Below are 26,280 nucleotides of genomic sequence, written 5' to 3' on the forward strand. Positions count from 1 at the left end.
ATTAATATCTTGGTGTAACTTTTTGTTTGTTTGTTTCTCTGTATAGCCTTGGCTGTCCTGGAACTCTCTGACTCAAAATATCCATCTGCCTCTGCTTCCCAAGTGCTGGGATTAAAGGCATGTGCCACCACGGCCAATGTAACATTTCTGTTTTAAGATAGTGTTTGTAGGTCTTGAGCTTACAGTCAGTGTGTTAGCTTGACAATCTAAACTGCCTTACAGTGGGGTCCAGTCATAGACATTTTTAAGCCTGTTCTGTGTCTTAACTTATTTTGTGTTCTTTGCTTTCCTGAGACTTGAGGTGTTAACCTTTGTGCTTTTGACTGTCTTACATATACTGCAGTATTGGTGAATTTTGTTATTAGTATTGACTGAGATTTCCCAGTTACGTTTTTATTATTGATGACATTCTGTGATCAAGTTCCTCTCATAGGCTTAATGCTTTTCTTTTCCATGATGAGGATAGAACACAGGCTTCACACATGCTAGACAAGCACTTTACCATTTAGCTGTTTACCAGCCTTTTACTCATTTTTTTTTTCCTCCTTTGGCTTAAACCTAAAGTGATTCTTTATTCACATTTCATCTTGGAACATGGTATTAGAAATGGCTTTTCAATCCTGTATTTAGTGTATTCATCGATTTTTTTTTTCTAGAGCTTTCCCCAGAGAGAGAGCATGTAAGTTATCTACTAGAAATTATTGTAATAAAATGATTTTCCTATTTTTTTTTAAATATTCTTTTTGTTTGTTTTTCGAGGTAGGGTTTCTCTGTGTAGCTTTGGTGCCTTTTCTGGATCTCACTCTGTAGACTAGGCTGGCCTTGAACTCAAAAAGACCCGCCTGGCTCTGCCTCCCAAGTGCTGGGATTAAAGGCCACCACCTGGCATAAATGTTCTGTTTTTAATGATTTATTTTTTAATTTTTTGTGTGCACTAGTGTTTTGCCTGCATATATGTCTGAGGGTTTAGGATTCCTTAAAACTGGAATTACAGACAGTTGTGAGCTGTCAATTGGGTGCTGGGAATTGAACCCAGGTCCTCTGGAAGAGCAGCTAGTGTTCTTAACCACTGAGCCATCTCTCCAGCCCTGATTTTCCTATTATATCATTCAAATTAAGATGGTCTAGTTTTACAGTGGATCGTTTTTTACATTCTAGTTGTCCTTTTGTCTATTTTGGTATTTTGACAAGGCTTTACTTTATATACCAGCCTGGCCTTAAACTTAAGATCTTCCTGCGTCAACCTCTAATTGTGAGTGCTGGGGTTATTACTGCTGCGTGTTGAACTTTGTTCATTTTAGAAAAGTTATTAGAAAATTGTGTGTGTGTGTGTGTGTGTGTGTGTGTGTGTGTGTGTGTGTGTACACTGAAGTGTATGTACATGCACCATTTGCATGCAGGTGCCAGAAGAGGGCTTTGACAGTCTAGAGCTGTAGTTGGTTGTAAGCTGCCTGTGTGGGTGCTGTGAACTAAACCTAGGTCCTCTGCAGTGGCAACTACTTTTAACTGCTGAGCCATCTCTCTAGCTCTTTTGTTTGTTTGGTTTTTGACTTTTTGGTGCATGATTTTATGTTACTAAGGTTAGTTTCAAACACACGAAACAAGACTGTCCTTACATCTCTTGTATCTTTTCCCAAAGTTCTGATATTAAAAGCTTGTGTCGCCGTACTGGTGCATGTCTAACTTCTGTTTGTCTCCCCCCACATATGTATTATTTTATCTGTGTGTCTGTCTGTCTGTCTGTATCTATCTATCATCTGTATGGTGAGGAAATGTTGCACATGTGCACGTGTGCATATGTCAGTCAGAAGACAATTTTGTGGACTTATTTTTCTTTTACACTTTGATGTGGGTTCCACCTCATGTCACCAGGCTGGGACAGCAAATACTGTCCATCTAATGGGCCATCTCACCAGTCCTGTTTGTTCGTTTAGAAGGACAAATACATGGTTTAACTGATATTCCAGGAATTGTCTTGTAAATAAATTGTCATGTTAGAGCAATATCTATGATTATACATTGAGAATTTGCCAGCTTTCAGAAATCTACCTCATGGATGTAAAGATTCTTTTCCGTTCTATGTTGAGAGAAGCTTTGTTTTGGATTACCAGGGTAATTTAAATTAGCTCTGAATGTTTAATATTCCAGTAGTGATTTATTTGTTTTTGCCTGAGCCTTGGTGTTGGGCCACTTAAAAATACAAAAATCAAACTCAGCCTTTGGGAGGCTGTGGCAAGAGAATGTCAAGTTCTCAGACAGTTTGTGCTATACAGCCACATAACAAGACCCTGTCTCAACCTCCCTACTCTTCAACAAAAGAAAAGACCAACCTAATGCAGACATGAACCTTTTTTGAGACAGGGTCTCTTGTTTCTCTGGCTTGAGACAAACCCATTACATAGCTGATGATGACCTTGAACTCTCTAACCTCTTGTTTCCACCCCCCAAATGTTCTGATCCCCACCTTACCCTGTTTCACCTGAACTCTTAGAACTCTGGTTCATTATTCAGATATGAGAATCGGCATAATAGAGTTTAAAAGTTGGGTTTGCTTGTGCATACCGTTTGTGGAAAACTTATAAGCTAATGTTATTGCCTCCTATTACTTTTGGTAATGATATAGTCTGCTTTTAAAAAGCCATTTTACTTTTTTCTTTGGTAAAATAGCTTGTTTTCCCTCATTCATTTAGCATTTTGTTTAGTCCTCTTTTATTACATCTCTTGTAATTTGTGTATATGATTCCTGTGTCATTATTTTTCTTTAAGGGCAAGTTGAACAATAACTTGCCTTCTGCCCGGAACCTTTTGTATCCTCTATCTAATGATATGGTGCCTTGAACACAGAAGACACAAAAGGCATTCAGCTGTGAGTTAGTGCAAGGCTTCAAACTGTTTGTAAATACACAATTCACTTAAAATGTCTTTAAAGAAATAGCCGGGCGGTGGTGGCGCACGCCTTTAATCCCAGCACTCGGGAGGCAGAGCCAGGCGGATCTCTGTGAGTCGGAGGCCAGCCTGGTCTACAGAGCGAGATCCAGGAAAGGTGCAAAGCTACACAGAGAAACCTTGTCTGGGAAAACCAAAAAAGAAAAAAAAAAAGTTTCAGGTGTCTTTAAGGACAAACTGCACATTGATCTGCATTTTACATAAAAAAAAAATCCCCTTAAATCACAAGGAAAATAAAAAAAAAAAACAAAAAAGAGAGAGAGAGAAAGAGAAGAGCAGTGGGATATTTGTTTTCAGTTAATTGGTCACTTATTTGGCTTTTGGAGGCATGGTCTCACTTTGTAACCTTGGCTGGCCTGCTACTCATTGGCAGTCTGACTGACTGCCTACCGAATGTTGGAGAAACACATCTACCACAATGTCCAGCCACATTTTATTTGAAAGAATGATGGCTGACTAACTTATATAAACTTAGGTATTTGGCAGAGTTTCTCAGCATCATCAAAGTGATATCTAGCAAAACTACACAAGGCTTGTCAATATAGAGTATCTTACTTTCCAAAGGAAAGCTACACCTTTGGGTTGCTAATCTACTAGTATACACAGCTCTGAGTTTGATAGCATCCAAATACTTAGATTGAAATTACTGGAGATATTGATAATATTTTCTATATATATTTATTTATGTCTGTTATATCAGGTGTTGGGCTCATGTGGATCCCTGGAAAGAAGAAACAGAGACATTCTAGGATGAATTTTAGCCTTCTGTGGCCTAAGGGGAGTCAAGCCTATGGTGAATTGATTCCTATAGCTTAGCCAAGGGCTCCTTTATTCAATTTATACCTTTTAGCAAGTCAATTTCTTTTTTTTTTTCTTTTGTTTGTTTGTTTTTCAAGACAGGGTTTCTCTGTGTAGCTTTGTGCCTTTCCTGGGACTCACTTGGCAGCCCAGGCTGGCCTCGGACTCACAGAGATCCACCTGGCTCTGCCTCCCAAGTGCTGGGATTAAAGGCGTGCGCCACCACCGCCCGGCACAAGTCAATTTCTATACACTAAGATCTCTTATCTGAAGCTCCTAAAGAGACAAATGCCAAAGCAATTTCCAGGCACAGAACATCTCAATTTACTGAGTCCTCCTGTAACCAAATTTTGCATAGACTTTGAACCTTTAGGAAACTCTTAGATAAGATTTACATACTTCAAACAGAAGGTACTGGATACAAAAGGTAGGAGTCACAAAAGGCAAATCAAAGCCAGGTCCTAACATTCTGGAGTCAAACCTGTAGTTGCATATTTTTCTCCTGCCCGCCAGTTCAAATAACCATTCAGAGGCTTAATATTACTTATAAATGCTCAGCCAATAGCTCAGGCATCTTTCTAGCTAACTCTTTTACTTACATTAATCCATATTTCTGATCTGTGCTTCGCCATATGAATCGTGGCTTATTATCTCAATTTCTATACATCTTCCTTCCTCGGCAGCTGGCTAGCTTCTCCCTCTGACTCTGCCTTCTTCATCCCAGTATCCTCAGTTTGATTGTTCTGCGTAACTTTGTTCTGCCTTTCTATAGGTCAGTCAGCTTCTTTATTAAGCAATGAGAGTAATACATATTCACAGTGTACAGAAGGATTATTCCATAACATTTCTCACTTTTTGTCTAATTAAAATGGAAGGTTTTTACCTTAACATAGTAAAACTGTATATAGCAAAATAGTTAAGTAAAAATTACAGTTACAATTTCTAGTTTATTTGTATTTGGCAAAATTAAATACTCATATCATCTAACTTTGTGAGTCCAAAGTTTTGTATCTAATTTACCTTTTATCATAACTAAGGAAAACTATTACTATTTAGTCTTCAACTCCATCAGAGACCCTAGAAAAGTGAAATGTTACCTAATGACAGGGACATCTTGCTGCCTGGACAGTCAACCAAAGTTCCTCTGTAACTTTGGGGTATCCAACTCTGGCCCACAGGCCTAGCTTACCTGACAGACTTTGTTGTGAAGCAGGAAATTCTGAAGAACTAACTGTCCTACCTTGTCTTGGCAAAGTTTGGCAGTTGCCTTCCTTGCATCCTGGTGGTGCAATTTGGACAAAATATTGTCAGCAATTGAGGCAAGGGCAGTTTCTTGTCCTAATGGCTCATTCCACAAAGAAAGCAAAGTCCATATGGAGTTTCTTCGATGCCCATCATCTCCTCTGGAGTAGATTGGTGCTGCCAGGAGCAGACATGTCTCACTGTCATGAAAAGCCTTAGGTTATTAAACATATTAAATGCCACTATAAGTCTTTGAAGTGTTTGAAGATCTTCTATCTAAATATATTTGTGTATGACCTTGAAAACATACCTAACACGACTATAAGTTTGACTATATAGATGACTATTAATCTGTATTTCTTATACACACACACACACACACACACACACACACACACATATATATATTTGGTTTTTCAAGACAGGGTTTCTCTGTGTAGTTTTTGGTGCCTGTCCTGGATCTCGAGCTGTAGACCAGGCTGGCCTCGAACTCGCAGAGATCTGCCTGGCTCTGCCTCCTGAGTGCTGGTATTAAAGGCGTGTGTCACTGCTGCCCAGCTTAATTATACATTTTTAAATGAGCTACATAAGCACAATACCCTGAACAAGAGTCGAAATATATATATATATATATATATATATATATATATATATATATATATATACATACACACACACACACATATATATACACACACAGTATAACAAAATTAACTTTAAATTTGTATTAATAAACCAAAATCCATGCCAATGTAAAAATTTTAAGTTTAATAATTGTTTTTTGGGTTAGAATAGATTTAGTAATCTACCCTTTTATCCTGTCATTTCTGAATTTCCCTCTTTTCTTTTCTTTTTTTTTTTTTTTAAAGATTTATTTATTTATTCTGTCTATAGTGTTCTGCCTGCATGTGTGCCTGCAGGCCAGAAGAGGGCACCAGATCTCATTATAGATGGTTGTGAGCCATCATGTGGTTGCTGGGAATTGAACTCAGGACCTCTGGAAGAGCAGCCAGTGCTCTTAACCTCTGAGCCATCTCTCCAATCCCCCCTCTTTTCGTTTTAGAATGAAATCCCTGAATCTAATCTCTCTTGTTCAGTTTTTTTTTTCTGACCATGTCCATTAACAACTTGTAAACAATCCCCTTAAATGATAATAAATATTCATAACCCATTTTTTAGGAATATGGATGTAGTTTTCAAGACTACTACCTGTTGATTGGGGCCTCTGGTAATTTTTGGAGGAACCTTGAGAAAATCAGGATAGGTGTTAGGTCTTAGATGTAGTATTCTGTGAGGCTGAATCATCTCAGTCAGCATCCTAGAAGCTGTTTTGGATGCTGGATCACTGGGCCATCCATTTTCATTGATGTCTGGTCTCCTTACTCTGAAACTTTTAAAGGTAACGTACATATCTGCACTAGTACAAGTATAGATTGGGCATTATACACAAGTCAAAGGTGATTTTTTTGGTTTTATGTGTTTGAGCAGGTTATCACATGTCTTGTAATTCTTTTAGGTTTATTTCTATTTTTGTAGACAGGATTTTCAGTGTGTCTTCTTTGATCAAACCTGATCATCTTTAACTGTGAATGAATCTACAGCCTTTCATTTCCTATGGAAATAAAAGTAAAACCTCTGCCCCAAAGTAGCACACATTTTGACCTAAATTTTGAAGTCAAGATATTTTTAAAATATATAGGTTGGTTGAATCTAGCAGTTTTCATAATGCATTGTCTCTTAGCAACCAAAAAAAAAAAAAAAAAAAAAAAAAACAGAGACAACACAGTAACATACAGGATCCAAACTCTCTGTGTATTTCCCATCTTTACATGATATTTTTCTTGGACCTTATTATTTTAAAACTATATTTTTTAATCTATGACTGTATATGTTTTTTCTCTTCTCTCTCCGAAGCCCATGATTATTTTTAAACACACTGTGAATCATTCAGAGGTTTTTTTTTTTTTTCCTCGTCTGAATCTGTCTTTACTGCATATCTTTATCTTTTTCTGACTATATGAGCTTTTAAACTGCTAAGTAGTCTGGCTAGAAGCAAAGCAGCTGCTTTGGCAGCTGGCTGTGCCTGGCTCGGCTTCTTGAGAGCCTAGCTTCATGGTCGAAGTACCAGGGAGAGTCATGTTTACTGCCCCAATTCTGGGAAGCTGTTGGGTAAATGCTGCCACCAAGTAGCATGCTGTCCACTGCTGATAAACACCATATAAGTGTTTGGTAGTAGGACCTCTTAAAAGAGCTCTCCATTTTTGCCACTAGTATCATGCCAGAAAGCCGTTTCTTAGAGGAGTCGTGCCTCTGCTCGCTGCCAGCAAAAAGAGCCCAACCGAGAAAATGCTGCTACCAAGAAGCTGTGCTTGACTCCATTTTTGTGTGTCTAGAATCCCTTTTTAAGCTTTGGTCAGGTTTTACATGGAAATTCTGGCCCCACTGGGTGGGAACACCCTATGTAGTCAGAAGTTTGCTACTGCCCTCCAAATCCCAAATAACTACTCAGAGGCTTAATATGACCTATAAATGCTTGGCCAATAATAGCTTAGGTTTGTTACTTGCTATCTCTTAACTTAAATTAACCCGTATTTCTTATTTGTGTTTCGCCTCGTGACTCTTGGCTTGTTACCTCATTTTCTACACATTCTGTTTTCTCAGTGGCTGGCTGGTGTCTCTGTCTGACTCCACCCTTCTTCATCCTGGTATCCTAAGTTTGATTGTCCTGCCTAACTTTTATCCTGCCTTGCTATACGTCAGTCAGTTTCTTTATTAACCAATGAGAGTAATACATATTCACAGTGTACTGAAGGATTATTCCACAGCAAAAACTAGCTGCAGAACTTTGCAGGAACTCCTGTAACATGTTCACATTTGGAAGATGTACATTAATCAGCTGGTATTTTCTAAATGACCAAGCCATATGTTACAGAATAATACATGGATTAAATGAGGCATTAAAATGCAGAATGGGCCAGTGGTTTTAATGTAACATAATGCATTGTTTTTGTCAGATAGTTTCAGATTCCATAAAGCATCTGACCTTTTAGATGAGACCACCTGTTGAGCCATTGACGATAGCTCATAAGGTTAAGGTCAAGACTGACCTGGGTTCACCAGGACCCGCATGATAGGAGGAGAAAAAGACTCCCATGTTTTCCACTGACCTCCAAATGTATGCTATAATAAATCTGAGAAACAATTAAGTTTGGATTTAATATCAAGTACTACTCAAAGAAATCAAAGGTTGGAAAAATACTCTTATCTCTTCCTGTACAACCGAAGCATGACTTTTTCCACAGAAGTATTTGGCTAACTTGATTTACATATATTATTCATGTGCCTTATGATTGCTGGGGCTAAGATAGGGCTCTGAGGCAGTTTTCCTGTGTGAGGCACTGTGTTCACCCCTACCATTGCATGGAGAATAAAGGAATGAGTATAACGATGGTTACTATGGTTCTGGAGTTTCAGACTATGCTCATTTAGACTTCCTGATGGGGGTTAGAGCTGTTCCTTTCTTAGCATGTACCAGGAGATGCTCTTTTATTCTTCACTTTAGTTTCATTTACAAAATAGTGAATTGCTGTGTGTCCTACAGGGTTATTGTTTATTATGGTTGAAGGCTTGATAATGACTTAGGAAGTAGTTAATCCAATTGCTATTACTTAAATTTTTAAAAAATTCATTTTTTTATTTGACAGTTTTATTCATGTATATAATATATTCTAATTATTCTCTCCCATCTTCTCATCTACCTCTCAACCTTATCAACCACTACCCACTCATCCCTACCAACCTTTTCTCAGACTCTTGACTGTTGGTTGTGTTCTGTCACCCATTTAGTTCAGCCAGGACCATCTGTGTGACCATTTGTTTAGAACTCTCCATTGGAGGCGAGTGGGGTCATATGGTGGTTATCTCTCTTCCTGAGTCTATCAGTAGTGAGGGGTACCAGTTATTACTTTTTATTTATTTATTTTTTGTTTTATTTGAGATTTAAACATTTTTTTTCTTTTTTTTTTTTTCTTTTTTTTTCCAGAGCTGAGGACTGAACCCAGGGCCTTGTGCTTGCTAGACAAGCACTCTACCACTGAGCTAAATCCCCAACCCCTAAAAATTATTTTTAATTATGTGTATGTATATGTATGTGTGTCTCTGGGAGTATGTGCACATGAGTGCAAAGGTCAGCGGTACCTGATCCCATGGAACTGGAGTTACAGGAAGGAGGGTGTAAGCCACCTGATTTGGATGTTGAAATCAAACTGTTTCTCTGCAATAATAGTATATGCTCTTAATTGCTGAGCCTTCTTTCTACCTCTAAGATTTTCTTTCAAATGTTTAGATCAGCTTTATTAATAACACTCAAAGCCAGAATCACCACGATGTTTAACTGGAGAAACAATGAATATGAAACAAAACTGTTTTGGGAATTCTTTGGAGTTCTTGCTAACCTCTGAGGCACAGTCATTTCATACTAGCCCTAATTGACTAGTAATTCTTTTTTTTCTTTGAATGGTGACAAGAGAGCCTCACTACTCTGAGAGCATATTATGCAGTTAATGGTTGCTGGGAGAGGGGTGACAGTTTCTTCTGTGGAGTAGCCTCTAATAAGGTACCTGTGCTTGGTGTAAACAGATCCTCCTGCCACTCTCCTATAGGTATTGAAAATCAGTCTTCAAAAACATACATGACAATAGAAATATGTCTGGCAAGAAAGAGGAAAGGCATCGATCAGTGGGAGTGGAATGGTAAGGGAGGGATAGTACTGGTGGATATAGTTGAAAATGTGCATGCGTGAAAACATAATGAAGCTATATTACGTCTGATTAACACATGATATTAATAAAGTTATAGGAAAGACAGGCATATTGGCTTATGCCTTGTAATCCCAGTACTTAGGTAGCTAAAGCATGTGGTTGCAGGGAGATTTTGAGTTTAGGAAGGCCTTTTCTCAAAGAAAAATAGTGTCAGCAGTGGTGGAGGCAGAGGCACAGGTCCAGGCTGTCACTCCTAGCAGCCTGAGGAGTTCCTGTAATGTTTTTTTGTTTGTTTTTTGGTTTTTCGAGACAGGGTTTCTCTGTGTAGCTTTGCGCCTTTCCTGGGACTCACTTGGTAGTCCAGGCTGGCCTCGAACTCACAGAGATCCGCCTGGCTCTGCCTCCCGAGTGCTGGGATTAAAGGCATGCGCCACCACCGCCCGGCATGTTTTGATACCTTGACTCAGGTAAAGCTGCATTCTTTTCTTCCTGCAGAGAATAATCCCAGGATGAACCTGGGTACAGCAGATTGAGGTTTATTAAAAGACACTTTTAAATATATATATATATATTAAATATGTATATATATTAAATATATAAATAAAGAGAATTGTTTGGATAGAAACTAAATACCCCAGAACATGATGGTGGGTTAGAAGTAAGATTTTGGAAGTTTTGGGAGTTCCCTTGGTCTCTGGGTTTCTGAGGTACCATTCCCTCCTCTCTTTATTCCTCTTTGATAATTGAGATTATCACATGGCTGTATTTGTGGTGGGATTATAGTCAGATAAGATAAAACTAAGCCACTAAATTTGCACAAAGGAATTGAAGCTTTTACTGTAAATCTCTTGTGAGATTTGTAGAAAACTTCAGGTTTACAATTGGGAAGAGAGAAAGACCTCAAGCAAATGTTGGTTGTATTGTAAAAAAACTTCGGGGTGGGGGCTCTTTTCATATTGCCATAGTTTTTCTTGTCCTGTTCTTCATCAATGGAAAACTTTTTTTTTGGTTTTAAAACAGAAGCAATGTATAGAATTGGTGATTTTTATAATAGCACATGAATATAATTAATAAAAATTTCCCTTGGAATTGCTCAGAATGTCATCTTTTTTCTTTTGCAGAAGATTCTAGTGTTCCAGAACCTCCAGACAATGAAAGAAAAGGAAGTTTATCATGTTTCCAAAGTCAAAGAGGAATACAGTATATTGATTTGTCTTCTGATAGTGAAGATGCTTCCCCAAATTGTTCCAGTACAGTTCAAGAGAAAAAATTCAACAAAGACACAGTCATTATAGTGTAAGCCACTTAACAGTCAACTATGTTTGCACCTGTTAAGAGTTTTCAGAAATGATAAGTAATTTGAAATATTTGTGTGATTATTTTTGTCTTTATTTGTGTGCATCTTTATTGGTTTTTTTTTTTTTTTTCTATCTTCTGTTTTCTAGAAAATGATTTTTTTCTTTTTTCTTTTTTTGGTTTTTCGATACAGGATTTCTCTGTGTAGCTTTGGAGCCTGTCCTGGAACTCACTCTGTAGCCCAGGCTGGCCTCGAACTCACAGAGATCCACCTGCCTCTGCTTCCTGAGTGCTGGGATTAAAGGCGTGCGCCACCATCCCCTGGCCTATTTCTTTCTTTCTTTCTTTTCTTTTCTTTTTTTTTTTTTTCTTTCTCTTTTTTGGATTTTGGAGACAGGGTTTCTCTGTGTAATTTTGGTGCCTGTCCTGGATCTCACTCTGTAGGCCAGGCTGGCCTCGAACTCACAGAGATCCACCTGCCTCTGCCTCGCGAGTGCTGGGATTAAAGGCGTGCGCTGCCACCACCAACCGGCTAATATGCGTTTTTAAAGAACAGATGGAAAAGGTTCATTGAGAACATGGTGCTGAGCAAACACCCGAGGGAATGACATATTTAGTGGCCCTGAGGTGGTAATTGCATAGTGTTTGTAAGGAAAGCTGGAGGCAAGTTATGAGGTGAAGATTTCAATGTAAAGAATATGGTAGAGGTGGCTTTTTTTATGTTAGGATCATAGTCTTTTGGCTTCTATTGCTTTTGTTTGTGTTTTGTTTTGACATGGTCTCATACTGTGTCTAGGTTGGTTTGTGTAGTAGAGGCTAGTTTCTAACTTGCAGAGCTCTTCCTGCTTCATTCTGGAGTATAGCCATATACCACCAATCCTGGCTTGATTTTTCATTGTAGATGAGATGAAAAATCTACAGAGAATATTGAGCAGAGGTACAGTGATCTTGGATGTTTAAAAGATTTTGGTAATTCTGGGGACATGGTTGAACCATAGATGTTATTGTTATTGTTATTGGGATTAAATTATTCAGTAAAAAATACTAGAGATTCAAATGCATTCAGTAATTGTGCAAGTGAAAAGTAGTTAAATTCTAGACATTCTTTGAAAGTAGAACAAAAAGAATTTGATCATTGATTTCTCGTGGGTTGGAGAGAAAGGAGTCACCCCATCACTTTTGGCTGAGCAAGTGACAGGATGAAATTACCCTTTACCGAGAAAAAAAGACTTTGTTATGATCAGGGAATGACTTTAGAGTGAAAGTCAGCAATTAAGTCTTACCTGAATAGTGTCAAGAAAACTCTTGAACATCTGTAGAGATGATAGTGAGGATATTGAAGATCTGAGAAGTCTAGGTTGGTATCCAAATTCTAGGGTCTAGAGTATTATTACTCTGCCTACCTACTTACCTACCTATCGCATCTTTATCTCTCTTTATTTGGTGTTGGGGATCAAACTCAGGACCATGCTCATGTTAGGCAAGTTTTCTGTCAAATTCCAAGCTCTTTTTTTGTCCATGTAGCTCCAGTTGCCTTCGACTCATGACTTCCTATCCCTGACTTCTGAGTGACTGGACTGTTAAAGCCACGTTATCATATGAGGTCATTAAAGGATACAAGTATAACTGAAGAAGACAGAGCCTCTAGATTAAAATACTTAAGCCAGAGGGGCTCTGGTTATTAGGGAGGTGAAATGATATCTAGAGAAGGCTCTTCAGAAGGATCAATCAGAGTGGCACACACCTTTAATCCCAGCACTCAGGAGGCGGAGGCAAGTGGATCTCTATGAGTTCAAGGCCAGCCTGGTCTACAGAGTGAATTCCAGGACAGCCAGGGCCATTATGCTGTTTTTTTTATATATATATATATACACACACACCCTGGCCTGAAAAACAAGAAAACCAAACAAACAGTTGAGCTTACAGCCAACCAGTTATGTGATCTCAGGGTTGGAGAGATGCTTCAGTGGTTAAGAGCACTGACTGCTCTTGCAGAGAGGACCCAGGTTCTATTCTCAGCACCTATATGGCGGCACTCAAATTCCAAGAGATCTGAGGTCCTCTTCTGCTCTCCATGGGCACTGGTCAAGCATGTAGTGCATGTTCATACGTGTAGGCAAAATACTCAGTACACATAAAAATAAATCTTAGGGGGAAAAAAGGTTATATGATCCTTTAGAATCCTAGCAAAGAAAGTGTTTCAAGAGGGAACAAAAGGTCAGATTGATTTCCTGCTGACAGTTAGATGAGGACTTACCTTAAACTGAACAAAGCCATAGTAACATCTTTTACTGTAACATCTGAATAGAAAACCTCGAAGCAGCTTAATGTGTAGTCCTGACAAAAATGAATGCTTTGGTTTTCCTAGTCCCCACTTTTTATTTTAGAAAAGCTTTAAGTTTATGGAAAAGTTGCAAAAACAATATATCCAACTTCCCTGTAAGAAGAGTCACTGATGATTTCATATTTCCTTTATCCTTTAATAAGCAATTTAATAAGCAATAATACTAGTAAACACAGTATGGTATAGCTATTCAAAATGCTGACTTGTAAATAAGAAAGATTTTCAGCAAGAAAATCTTTGGGAAAAAAAAATCAGCCCAACTAAGCATTGTCCTTAATAACATAGTTTTTTTTTTTTTTTTTTTTTTTTGGTTTTTCGAGACAGGGTTTCTCTGTGTAGCTTTGCGCCTTTCCTGGAACTCGCTTTCAAGACCAGGCTGGTCTCGAACTCACAGAGATCCGCCTGGCTCTGCCTCCCGAGTGCTGGGATTAAAGGTGTGCGCCACCACCGCCCGGCTAGTTTTGTTTTTTTTTTTAATCAAACGTAAGTTGCTTATGTTGTATTGACATGTTAAGCAGTTGGGAGTGCTAGCAGTCAGCTCTTGGACCATGAATTGAGTAGGATTTTATAGTCATTTTTTCCCCCCAGAATCATACAGTGGATTGATTTATTATTATTGTTAATATTTTGAGACAGGGTCTCACTCTGTTGTAGCTCATGCTAGCCTGGAACTAACTTTGTATCCCAGGCTGGCTCCCAACACCTAGCAATTCTGCCTTATCCTTATGTTTGTTTGTCATATCTCTTTAATTTCATTTGCTATGAACTGTTTCTCAGCATGTTTTTTCATTATAACTACTTTTAAAGGTGACAGGTCATCTTTTCTTAGAATATCTCTAAATTTGAATTTTCCTGCTCTTTCTTTATCATTAAATGTAAATCTAGTGGGAAGAACACTACAGAAATGATCTTGTGCCCTCATCATATTGTAGGAAGTGAATGGTATCCATTTGTCCCAGTCTTTGCTATTGTTTTTTTCTGGCCTGAGCTGAATTTCCCTAAGGAGTTACCATTTTTTTCCTTTTATTTTTTGAGACAGGGTTTTTCTGTATAACAGTCCTAGTTGTCCTGGAACTCACTTTGTAGACCAGGCTGGCCTCGAACTCACAGAGATCTGCCTGCCTCTGCCTCCCAAGTACTGGGATTAAAGGCGTGTGCCACCACCGCTCCCTTTTTTTCCTTTGTAATGATTAAACAGTCTTTGGAGAGAGTCTTCAAGATAGGGTAACACTCATTTCCATTTTTTTTTGTTGTTCAATTTTTTTTTTAAACTTTTTTATTTTATGTGCATTGGTGTTTTGCCATGGGTGTCAGGTCCCCTGGAACTGGAGTTACAGACAGTTGTGAGCTGTCATGTGGGTGTTGAGAATTGAACCCAGGTCCTCTGGAAGAGCAGGTGGTGCTCTTAACCACTGAGCCATCTCTCCAGCCCCCATTTCCATTTTTATCCTATAATTCTTGCCTCCATTGGCAATGCTAATTATAAAATGGGGTATTTTGACTTTTATTCTAGAACTTAAACTTTTCATTAGTTTTCTACTATGTAGAAATTTCACCCCTCTAATTTATTCATTTATATAGAGTATACCAAATGTCAATATAGAATCTTAGATGTTTATTTATTCAATGGCTTATAATCATTACTCATCTTGATGAGCGTAATTGTTTAGTTAGATGATGACCCTTTCAAATTAGTGCTGTATCTGGTAAGAATATTATTTTAGGTGTCATTTTCTTCTGGCATAAGAGAAAAATAAAAAGTAAAGGTGAAGGAGAGACACAGAGTGCATGTGTGTGTTCTAGTCTTAGAAAACCAATAGTTGACAATGAGTTTCGCTTGGGGGTAAGTGAGGTAAGTTTGCTCTAGATGTCGAGTATAACAGAGTGGAACAGGATTAAAACTGGTTGTCATAGAATAAACCCCCTTGTGTAATAAATCCTTTGTTTGCTGAGATGTTTTGTTCCTGATAGCCAGTGGTATCTCTTTGATTTTATCACTACAATCCTGCTAACCTAGCTACTTACAGAATTTTTTTTTTTTTTTTTTTTGGTTTTTTGAGACAGGGTTTCTTTGTGTAGCTTTGCGCCTCTCCTGGAACTCACTTGGTAGCCCAGGCTGGCCTTAAACTCACAGAGATCCGCCTGGCTCTGCCTCCCGAGTGCTGGGATTAAAGGCGTGCGCCACCACCGCCCAGCATACAGAAATATTTTATCTTTGTGTGAATGTAGGTTTCATACTGCCCCACGAGCAGATACTTAGCATCATCCAGCATGCTGAACATTGACAGAAGTTTAGGAAGGAGAAGGTGGGAAATTGGTAAATGTGTATAGATATATCAGTGAGAGACAGGGAGTTTTCTTTCTGAGAACTTTTTCAATGTGTTCTTGTACTTATAATATAGATTGTATACCTGACAATGTTAAGATGATAAAAGTTATTTTCTTTTGGCAAATACTGATTACATTTAATATTCTTATAAATGTTCTTTTATGTCATGTGTTTGCATATAGACAGCATGATAGCATTAGTGGGATACATTAAGAGTCTTTTCCTGTGTGATAATATTTGTAGTTCAGAGCCATCTGAAGACGAAGAGTCCCATGACCTTCCTTCTGTTACACAAAGAAATGACATTTCAGAACTGGAAGACCTTTCAGAATTGGAAGATCTTAAAGATGCTAAGCTTCAGACGTTGAAGGAACTTTTTCCACAAAGAAGTGACAATGATCTCCTAAAGGTTATTTATACTTTTTTAAAAAATCGTACATCGTTTTAGTTATATTTTAAAGACTTTTTTTTCAATTTATGTGTATGCATGCTTGCTTGCATGTGTGCATGTACACTGCTTATGTGCCTGGTACTAGTGGAGACCAGAAGAGGGTGCCAGATCCCACTGAACTGGATTCACAGACCATTGTGAGCTGTCATGTGAGTGTTGGGAATTGAACCTGAGTACTCTGCAAAAGTAGCAGCTGTGCTCTCAACCACTGCTCTTAACCGCTGTGTATGGTGCATGTGACACACACACGCATACGCATAACACACACGCCACTGCATACCTGTACAGGTCAGAGCACAAGTTGTCTGAGTCATTTCTCCCCTTGGGATCTGTGGAGCCAACTCAGGTCATACAGTTTGTGTGGCAAATGGTGTGCCTGTGCCCACTGATCTATTTAGTTTACTCAGGTTTATATCTTTTATAGCAGTTATTTGCTGCTGTAATGATTTAAAAAAAATAAATAAATAAAACCTCTCCTGAATTCGATACTGTATTTATAATACATAGACATTTATCTTGGCACCTGTTGAGGCCTACTGGGAACAGGACCTCTAAAAGGCAAATAGTCTGGAAGGCGGTGCTGCAAGGCCATTTTGCTGGCTATCAGTGAGGTCCTCAGAACCAAAGAGAACAAACAGCTCTTCTCAAAATGGAAGGTGGTTGTGCTGGAGATGAAACTGAATTCTACTTAGGCAAGAGATGTGCTTAATGTGTGTAAAGCAAAGAGAACATGGTGACTCCTGGAGGTAAACCAGTGGCACAGTTCATGCCGTATTCCTAAGCAGCCTTCCCCTAGAGGCTGGTGGGTACAGAGTCTGTGACGTTATACCCCTCATGGGTTACATGATAATGAAAAGTAAATAGATAGGAATGGATTTGTGCTTTTTTTTTTTTTTTTTTAAGATATCTTATGTTTGAATTTTCAGTAATAAGTGTAAGCCCTCAAAATGAAAATTTACCATAGGGCTTAAGACACTGATCAATGTCCCTACCTAGATGATGTTTCCTATATTTGTTCTATTTGTTTGATACTGAGATCTTTGTGAAATAGTTCTTTTAGGGGTTCATTTTTAAACATTTGTCTTTTCTCCTTGTTAGTTGATTGAATCAACAAGCACTATGGATGGAGCCATTGCTGCTGCCTTGCTGATGTTTGGTGATGCAGGTATGCTTTCTTTAGCCTTAAGTTATCACAGATACCATCTCTTAATGCTTGCTTAACATTTACCACCAACTTTGAGTTATCAGTAGCTTCAGTTTCTGGTAGAAGAAACCAGCTTAGGAAGGTTAGATAAAGTGATGGATATCACACAGCTATTTGGTGATTTTGCTTGTTTTCTGCAGATTCAATTCTATTAATTCAAACTTTTGAAAATAATGTTTACTCAACTCTCTTTTCTGATTGCATGGTGATTTTGTTTATAGGTCTATAAACTTGAGTCAGTAAGATCAGTAATGTCTTTTGAAAAACTCTAACTGGTAATCAGCATTCTTTCATTGTGTAAATATTTTTGCTGTTTCAGGCTTCTGATAGAAAACCAAATGGATTTGAAGGAGCTTACCACAGAAAACATCTTCAGTTGTTTAACAGTTTTGATTTTCCTTTAATTTATACATATCTATCATCTATCTATCTGTGTATATAGCTATGTATCTATCTACAGAGTACCTGTAAACTTACAAAAAAGCATATAAATTGATAAAAGTAAACTCTTATACTCTTTAACCACTGTTAAATTTTACTTCTGTGAGTAATTGTGTTTTGAGATAAGACTTTACTTTGTTCCCTAGGTTAGCTTTGAACTTTCAGTCTTCTGCCTCAGCTTCCAAAGTACTAAAATTACAGGTGTATCTTCCCCACCCCACACAAAACACATTAGATTACAAAACGTAAATCTATTAGCTTACATTTATATAACATGATTTTCTTTATCACATATAGCATATCGGTTCATCTGGGTTTTTCTAATTTTACAAAGGACTTTGTGGTACTACTTTGTGATTCCTTATAGGATTTCCTGTAGGCATTATATCCATTACTTATTATACTAATAAAGTAAATCTCTTACATAAATCTTAGGTTATTCCTCTAGGCTAAATTTCTCACTTTGTTGCTTAATCAAAATGTATGCACAGTTATGTGCACTTCTATATTACTTTTACTAAAATTTATACAAGTTTATGATTTCAACAATGAATGCTCATTTTCCTGAGTGGATTTTTCTATTAAAAAATTTAAAAATTTTTAAACTCAAAGTACATACCAAAAAAGGCCCCGAAAAGAACATAGTATGTTCCCATGGACCCTGTCATCACTTTCAGCAGGTTGTCTACCTCATTTTCTGTCCCCTCACTGGATTGGCTGGAGAGGATTCCAAGTATGATGCCGTTTCCTCCCCATTAAAAACTTATTTCCTCCAGTTTTGACAGGGTAACAATATTACGTGTGTGCCATGTGCATAGAATATTGAGGATATTTTTGTAACCCCTTCTTAGGTGGCCTGGGGCAGTCCTGCCCAACTCTTCTGAGTCTTGTACTCCTTTGCAGTGAAGGGTATAAATACTAGTGTCAAACTCATTGGTTGTGAAGAAGTGATGAAGCAGATGCTATGTCACTGTGATGACTGGTCCATGTTACAGCTCTTAGTGCCATCTAGATAGAGAAACGCTGCAGGAGCGTTAATGTTAGTTAATGAAGATTGACTGTCTTCATTATTATTTCAGAAGTTCCCAAAATGCATGAGTTGCATGATGACTTTGGAAATTTTAGACATTTTCTTTTTTGCTTTTAGATTGTTCTTTAATCTTTCTACTGAACAGTAGAATAACCATTCAGTTGTAAACACATCTTTTTCTTTTTGTCTTAAATAACATCTCAATTGATGTATTAATTTAACAAGTATTATTATCATTACTATTCAACTAATAGGTAGCACCTGCTATTTTAGGTACTGCAGATTTATAAAAAAAAACGAGATACCCACCCCTGCTTGGTGAAGTGAACCTTAACCATCTGGGTTTATTCCTTCTATCTTTGCCTGCTGCTGCTGCTGCTGCTGCTGCTGCTGCTGCTGCTGCTGCTTTTTAAGATTTATTTATTCATTATGTAATACAGTGTTCTGCCTGCATGTATGCCTGCAGGCCAGAAGAGGGCACCAGATCTCATTACAGATGGTTGTGAGCCACCATGTGGGTGCTGGGAATTGAACTCAGGACCTTTGGAAGAGTAGCCAGTGCTCTTAACCTCTGAGCCATCTCTCCAGCCCTGCCTGCTTCTTATATGTCACTTAAGTACTAAGTGGCAAATTATAAGGAAACAGAAATTAGGACTTTCTTGTTCTTTAACTAACGTTCTTTTCTAATTCTTGGGATTAACAAGGCAGTCATATTAGACATCTTCATTTTTAGTAGAATGCACTTTGAGGTACTGTGTAGAATGACAGCTTTTCTAAGCTAAAGATGAGCTGATCTTCACTATACCACCTGTCGTTAAGACACAACATTATTTTGGATATTTTGAGATATTTTTCTAACAAAAGGCTTTTCAAATACCTGTGAGTAATCTTAGATAATTATACCAATCATGACTTTGAACAGCCTACCCATAGTATCACCCTTGGGTAATAAACAAGGAGGTGGTTTTTAAGTTTGATTTAGGTTTTTGTTTTTTTTTTTTTCCGAGACAGGGTTTCTCTGCGTAACTTTGCGCCTTTCCTGGAACTCACTTGGTAGCCCAGGTTGGCCTCGAACTCACAGAGATCCGCCTGGCTCTGCCTCCCGAGTGCTGGGATTAAAGGCGAGCGCCACCACCGCCCGGCTGATTTAGTTTTTATGTATGAGTATTTTGCTTGCATGTATGTCTGTGTACCACTTGTGTACCTGGTGCCCAGGAGCCAGAAGAGGGCACTGGGTACCCTGGAACTGGAGTTACAGGTGCTGTGAGCCATCTTGTGGGTGATGGGAGTTAAAGACAGGCCCTCTAAAGAGTAGCAGTGATCTTAACCACTGAAAGATATCTCTAGCCTCGACATACTGAATTTAAAAGAATGTTTATACCTCTACTTTCAACTTTATGAGACTAAAAAATAAAATTTTATTGATGTTATCAGAGAGAAGACTTGAGTTATGTCTCTATTTAGGTAAAAAGTAAGCATATGTATGTTACATAACAGAAACTGTCTATATTGAAGCTTTTTTTTTTATTCTTTTGGTTTTTTTCGAGACAGGGTTTCTCTGTGTAGTTTTGGTACCTGTCCTGGAACTTACTCTGTAGACCAGGCTGGCCTCAAACCCACAGAGATCCACCTGGCTCTGCCTCTCAGTGCACCTCCCAGCTTGAAGCTTTTTTATGAGTAAAATATTACTGGCAGTGCTTACATAAATCCACCAACTATGTGTGATGATGAGGGGGATTTACTTTTTCCTTTTAAAGGAGATGCTAAAGTCAGTTGTGTGTACAGAAGGGATATATTATGAAATGAACCAGGAGGACACATTAAGTATTCATACTAACCTGATTGTTAGTCTATAGAAAACCATGATTCAGTTTTCTGTTGGAGCCATCATATTGGGAAGTTTTCAACTTAGAACTCCAAAGCTGCTGTGTATGTACTCTATTTGAGTAAGTGTATTTGACTGTAGGTTAAAAACATGTGTCTTTATTCCTTTTGGTTTATGAAATAAAAATATGACCCTTTTGTATGTTTGTTATGGAAAGTTAGTGAAAGATCGTTTATCCAAGGCCTTGCCATACCCTAATATGCAGTAGGTACGTATTTGCTGGTATCACTGATGCTGTTCTGATAGCTTAAGTTTGATGAGCAACCCTTTTCACTTCTAGAACCCATAGTCTCAATATTATTTTGTAGAATTACTTGTTGGACAAAAGAAAGAAACTTTTTAGCACCAGTAATGTAATATTTTATAAATGAAGTGTAGCAATGACTTCCCTTTGAAAAGATTGCAGAGAGTCTTTACTTTTCCTTTAATCTACTCATGTAACTGTAGAAGAATCATAGTCCCTCTGTCAAGACAGCTATATTGATATAATACTTTTTGGTTTGAATTGATTCTTGTTATTTCTGTTTAAAATCTGAGTGTGTTTCTCTTTTAAAAGGTGGTGGACCCAGAAAAAGAAAATTATCTTCTTCTTCTGAGGCATATGAGGAGGATGATGATGATCAGTCTTTAAAAAAGCCACGAGTGGATCGTGTAAGTTGCATTTGAATTGTTGTATGAGAATTAGAGTATGTTGAGTGTAGGGCTAGTGAGGTGGCTCAGTAGTTAGGAACACAGGCTGCTTTGCCAGAGGACCTGGATTCAGTTCTAAACATGGGGTTCACAGCCCTCTGTAACTCCAGTCTCAGGGAGCCCAACGCCCTCTTCTGGCCTTCGTAGGCACTGTAACTGCATGCACGTGATGCTTACATGCAGGTGAAAAAACTCACCATTCACATCAAATAAAAATAAATAAATAAATAAAAGGACTATGCTGAGTGTGTGGGTATCAGACCTGAAAGTCTACCTAAGTAAATCAGTCTTTTTTGGGGTTTGTGGTTTTTTTTGTTTTTGTTTTTGTTTTTTTGTTTTTTAAGACAGGGTTTTTCTGTGTGTAGTCCTGGCTGACCTGGAACTCGCTCTGTAACCCAGGCTAGCCTTAAACTCATAGAGATCCACCTGCTTCTGCCTCCTGTGTGCTGGGATTAAAGGCATGCGCCACCACTGCTCGGCTGTCAGTCTTCTCTTTTGCAGAATCTGTGTCATAGTACTTTTTGCCATGCTACTAGATGGTTCTAGTAATCAAGCCAATGTTCTTAAACCATGTTTAAAGTTTTTTGTTTCCTTTATGTGGTCATAAACTACTACACATAGTGCTGTAAATACTGGTTGAAGAACTGCTATGTGTGTTGTTAGCGTTAGAGCATGGATCTGGGCAACCCTAAGAGTCTAAACTCAGTCCTATCCTCAGTAGGCCAACTGACTAAATAAAGACAGTAGAAACCTAAAAACATGGCTTGTAAAGCATTTGCCTAATTATTAGAACCATCCAGTGGTAAACACCTGCTATACAATAGCCCCGAAGAAGACTGTTGCAGTTGGGGTTGTAGAATTGTTAGAGTGCTTGCCCACCAGCATGAAACACTTGAGTTTGATCCCTACGACTACATAAAACTAGATGTGGAGACATAGGCCAGTAATTCCAGTACTCAGAAGGTAGAGGCAGGATGACAGAAGTTCAAGGTCATCGTCATCTACATATTGAGTTCAGTACTGACTTGGACTGTGTGAGACTCCGTCTGCAAATAAAAGGCATTGCTACATATTTAGTTCAATACTAACTTGGACTATGTGAGACTCCATCTAAAAATAAATAAAAGGCATTGCCAGAGAAAAATGTCAGGACAAGGCATAATAAATGAAACTGAGACCATAGCTCAGTTGTACAATGTTTACTACCCTGCTCATGGCCCTGAGTTCAGGTCCTCATACCACCAAATTACATAGCTAGAGCACACACTTACCAGCAGCAGAAAGCATACATAAGTCCTGTGAGTCATGAAGTATAGGACCACTGTGTAGTTTTAAAAAAAGTGCTGTGTATAGAAGAAAGTGTCTGTAATCCCAGTACTTCGGAGGCTAAGACAAGTTTCAGTTAAAACCTCAAATTTGGAATAGTAGCTGCAATTGGAATCATCATCTGATTTATTTATGTTGCTCTGAGCAAATTCTCCAAAACCCATCCAGTTTTGCGGTGAGCCAAGGAAGTGTATTACATTGGGCTGAGATGATCATTTTGTTTTCTGCAGTTCCCTCAGGAACGTGATTGTGATTATTGTTTGAGTGAGAAGGGCAATTCTTGGCACTTTAATTTGGTATTTCCTTATAGTGGTCCATATTTTGGTCTACATGGCCTAATGTGTAATTTCTGCCATTGGTAAGTATGTGTTCTAGCTATGTATTCTGGTGCTGGAACCCTAGGATTAAATCATAACCTCTAGTCCCACTGAGACAGATTTGGGTTCAGACTCCACGTACGGCTTCTGTGTACCAGTGTAACCACTGAACCTTGGGTACTTTTCAACAAACAGTGACTACTATAGCTGAGAGAAGAATGGGATCCTAAAGGAATAAAAAATGATAGGCACAGCAGCCCCTGAATGCTGAGTGTTTCATTTGTGCTATCATATATTTCATTCGAAAAACTATTTTCCAGATACCTGGTTTTGGAGGTGCTTTCATGGCTCTTACTTGGTCTTGGAGTTATGATCGAAGCCTTGCACGTGTTAAGCTTGCATTCACTCCAGCTCCATATTTTGTTGAAGAGAAATTGACATAACATAAAATTACCATTTTAGCATGAGCAGTTTAGTACATTTAGGACATTCCCAGTGGTGGGCATTGTGACCATGCTTGTCTAGTTCCAAGTGTTTCATCATTCCATGATGGCAGGCTGCACACAAAATGAGAATCTCCTTGTTTTCTTCATTTTCCTGGTCCATGGCAATCATCAGTCTGCCTTTTTCCCCTCTAGATTTACATATTCTTTGTATGTCTTTTATAAATATAATAATACAACCATTATATCCTCTTTGAAGGTTTATCCAAGCTGTAGCATATATTTTTTGTTTGTTTATTTCTTGAAAGTCTTGAAAGACACTGTAGTCAGTCTAGGCTCACCTTGAACTCATGATAATCCTTCTGCCTCAGCCTTCTTATTGCTGGAATTAAATTTTCTATTTGATGGGTATGTCACCCCACCCCCCCATAGTTTGCTTTTCCATTCTTCGTTGATAGGCATTTGAAATATTTTTAAGACAAAACAGGAATAAACAGAATTGTGGCAGCTAGAGCCTCTATTCCCATAGCATTTGGGAGGTAGAGACAGGATAGTCAGGAGTTCAAGATCATCCTGGCTGTATAGCAAGTCCAAGGCCAACCTATGCTACACAAAACCCTGTCTCAAGAGGTGGTTTAGTGGTTTATAGCACATGCTGCTATAAACTTCTGTAATCTTTTAGAGAACCCAAGTTTGGTTCCTAGCATCCATGTTGGGTGACTCTCAACTGCCTTTATTTCCAGTTCCTAAGGATCTGCCACCTTTTTCCTGACTTCTACAGGCAATCACACACATGTAGCAGACACACTACACACAAATAAATAAAAGTAATACAATTTATTTGTTTTTGGTTTTCATAGATAGGGTTTTTCTATGTAGCCCTGACTGTCCAGGACTCCCTCCAGGACTCCCTCCAGGCTGGCCTTGGACTCACAGATCTGACTGTGTCTTCCTTCCAAGTGCTAGGATTAAAGGCATTGTGCCACCATGCCTGATATAATGGCAAGTCTTTTTAAACAGATGTACAAAGAGGGTCTGAGAAAATGACTAAGTTGGTACAGCACTAATGCTTACCCCGAAAGCATGGAACCTGACTTTTGATCCCTAGCAGCCACATACAAAGCTGTGTGCAGTGGTGTGTCTGTATAAGCCCAGTAGCAGGGATCAGAAAGGGGCTAATCTTTGGAGTTTGGTGTCCAGCCAGTCAAGCCAATTGGTGAGTTCCAGGTTCACTGGGAGTACCTGTGTGAGCAAAAGCGTAGGGTGCCTAAGAACACTGTTGTCAACCCATGGCCTCCACATGCACAAGAACATTGCACCTACACACACTTGTACCCACCTGAACACATACCCTCTGGGATGACTGAGGTTTCAGAATGTGTTGTGGAAAACACCTGTTTATTTTGCCCTGTCTGTTGGCTGTTTATGTCTCATCTGTAATTTTTAAAGTGCTTAGAGATTTCAGCGTCTTCACTGAATGCAGTCTTTCCGTTCTTTAATGTTTCATCAACTTTGTTTTGTTTCTCAGGTAATATGAGTATGTTCAGGGTCACTAATGCCAAGTGAAGCTGTTTAATTTCTGAGGATCTTGGAATATTTCCTCCAAATACTATTGTTCCCCTGCTCAAAATCCTATTCTTCTGATGCTTCTGAGTAGAGACTTGTAGCCTGTGAAGCTCACTATATTCCGCCCCACTGCACCACTTCGTTATGAAATGCATGCAGTTTTATTCTTTCTATTGCCGGTTTGCTTACAGTTTGTTTTTACATTGTTGGCGACCCAACCCTGGCCTTGTGCGGGTGAGGTATGAACATTCCCACAGATTTTATGCCCCCACATAGGACTTGACTTACACCTGTCTTTATAGAGTGTCATCTTGTCCCTCTGTGCCAGGGAGTAACAATCACAATTAGTTATTTTTTCCTTTGGCTATTGAAAGAGAACTGTAACAGCACAACTGCTAAATAATACAGATAAAGGGGAGAGGGGAAGACTTGATCTTGTCTGTTTTCCTTTCCCCCCACCACTTACCCCATAGGGAGAAGAATCAAATGAGTCTGCAGAAGCTAGCAGCAGCTGGGAGAAGCAGGAAAGTATTGTATTGAAATTGCAAAAGGAATTTCCAAACTTTGATAAACAGGTAAGAAGGGTAGAAGTGTTCAAAAATTTAATGTGTGCTACATGTTTGTATTATAAAATAGTGTTTGAGTTAAACTATGTCTAAATTCTGATTAGTATTATATAAATATTTTAAACTACCTGCTAAGTACCTTAATTATTTATTGTGTTTACTAACTGTGGTGTCAACATTATAAATGAAATCATAATAAACATACCTGTAGTAAAATTGTGAATCCTTAAGTTTAAGGGCTGTCCTAACTGCTCCCATGATGTTCTCACTCTTGAACTTTTTCATAAGATTTTTTTAAATTGTTGTACTGATTTCAGTGTCTTCATGTTCCATAAAGGTCCTTCTCCTCCCTAGTTAATATGAAAATGTTCAGTGTCACTCATGTCTCATGTCAAGCATGCTAGTGCTTTAAAGAGGCCTCTGCACTATCTCATTACTACATATTGAAGCACATACTCGTTTAACATTTGGAAAATCTATAGTGGTGTGGATGAGTTCCATTTTGTGCTCAGGCAATTCATCTGAATTCTGGTGAACTGAATATAGTCTTGATACGCTTGTTCTTTACGTGTATTTTCCAACTGGGGATATAACACAGATGGTAGAGCACACTTGCCATACATACACAGAGACTAGGCTCCATCCC

General features: G+C 38.4%; 1 protein-coding gene across 3 annotated transcripts in view; it reads left to right on the forward strand.

Annotated features, from left to right (window-relative positions):
- Smarcad1 (SWI/SNF-related, matrix-associated actin-dependent regulator of chromatin, subfamily a, containing DEAD/H box 1) overlaps positions 1-26,280 on the forward strand; it is a 72,588-nt gene that overhangs the window by 10,026 nt on the left and 36,282 nt on the right. For all 3 annotated transcript variants that reach the window (XM_059257904.1, XM_059257905.1, XM_059257906.1), the window contains 5 exons: positions 10,868-11,042; positions 15,959-16,124; positions 17,265-17,331; positions 21,283-21,377; positions 25,542-25,643. In XM_059257904.1, coding sequence (XP_059113887.1) covers positions 10,868-11,042; positions 15,959-16,124; positions 17,265-17,331; positions 21,283-21,377; positions 25,542-25,643 — 605 coding nt within the window. The remainder of the gene's footprint in view (positions 1-10,867; positions 11,043-15,958; positions 16,125-17,264; positions 17,332-21,282; positions 21,378-25,541; positions 25,644-26,280) is intronic.

The sequence above is a fragment of the Peromyscus eremicus genome, chromosome 3 (assembly GCF_949786415.1).
Source record: "Peromyscus eremicus chromosome 3, PerEre_H2_v1, whole genome shotgun sequence".
NCBI classification, from domain to species: Eukaryota; Metazoa; Chordata; class Mammalia; order Rodentia; family Cricetidae; genus Peromyscus; species Peromyscus eremicus.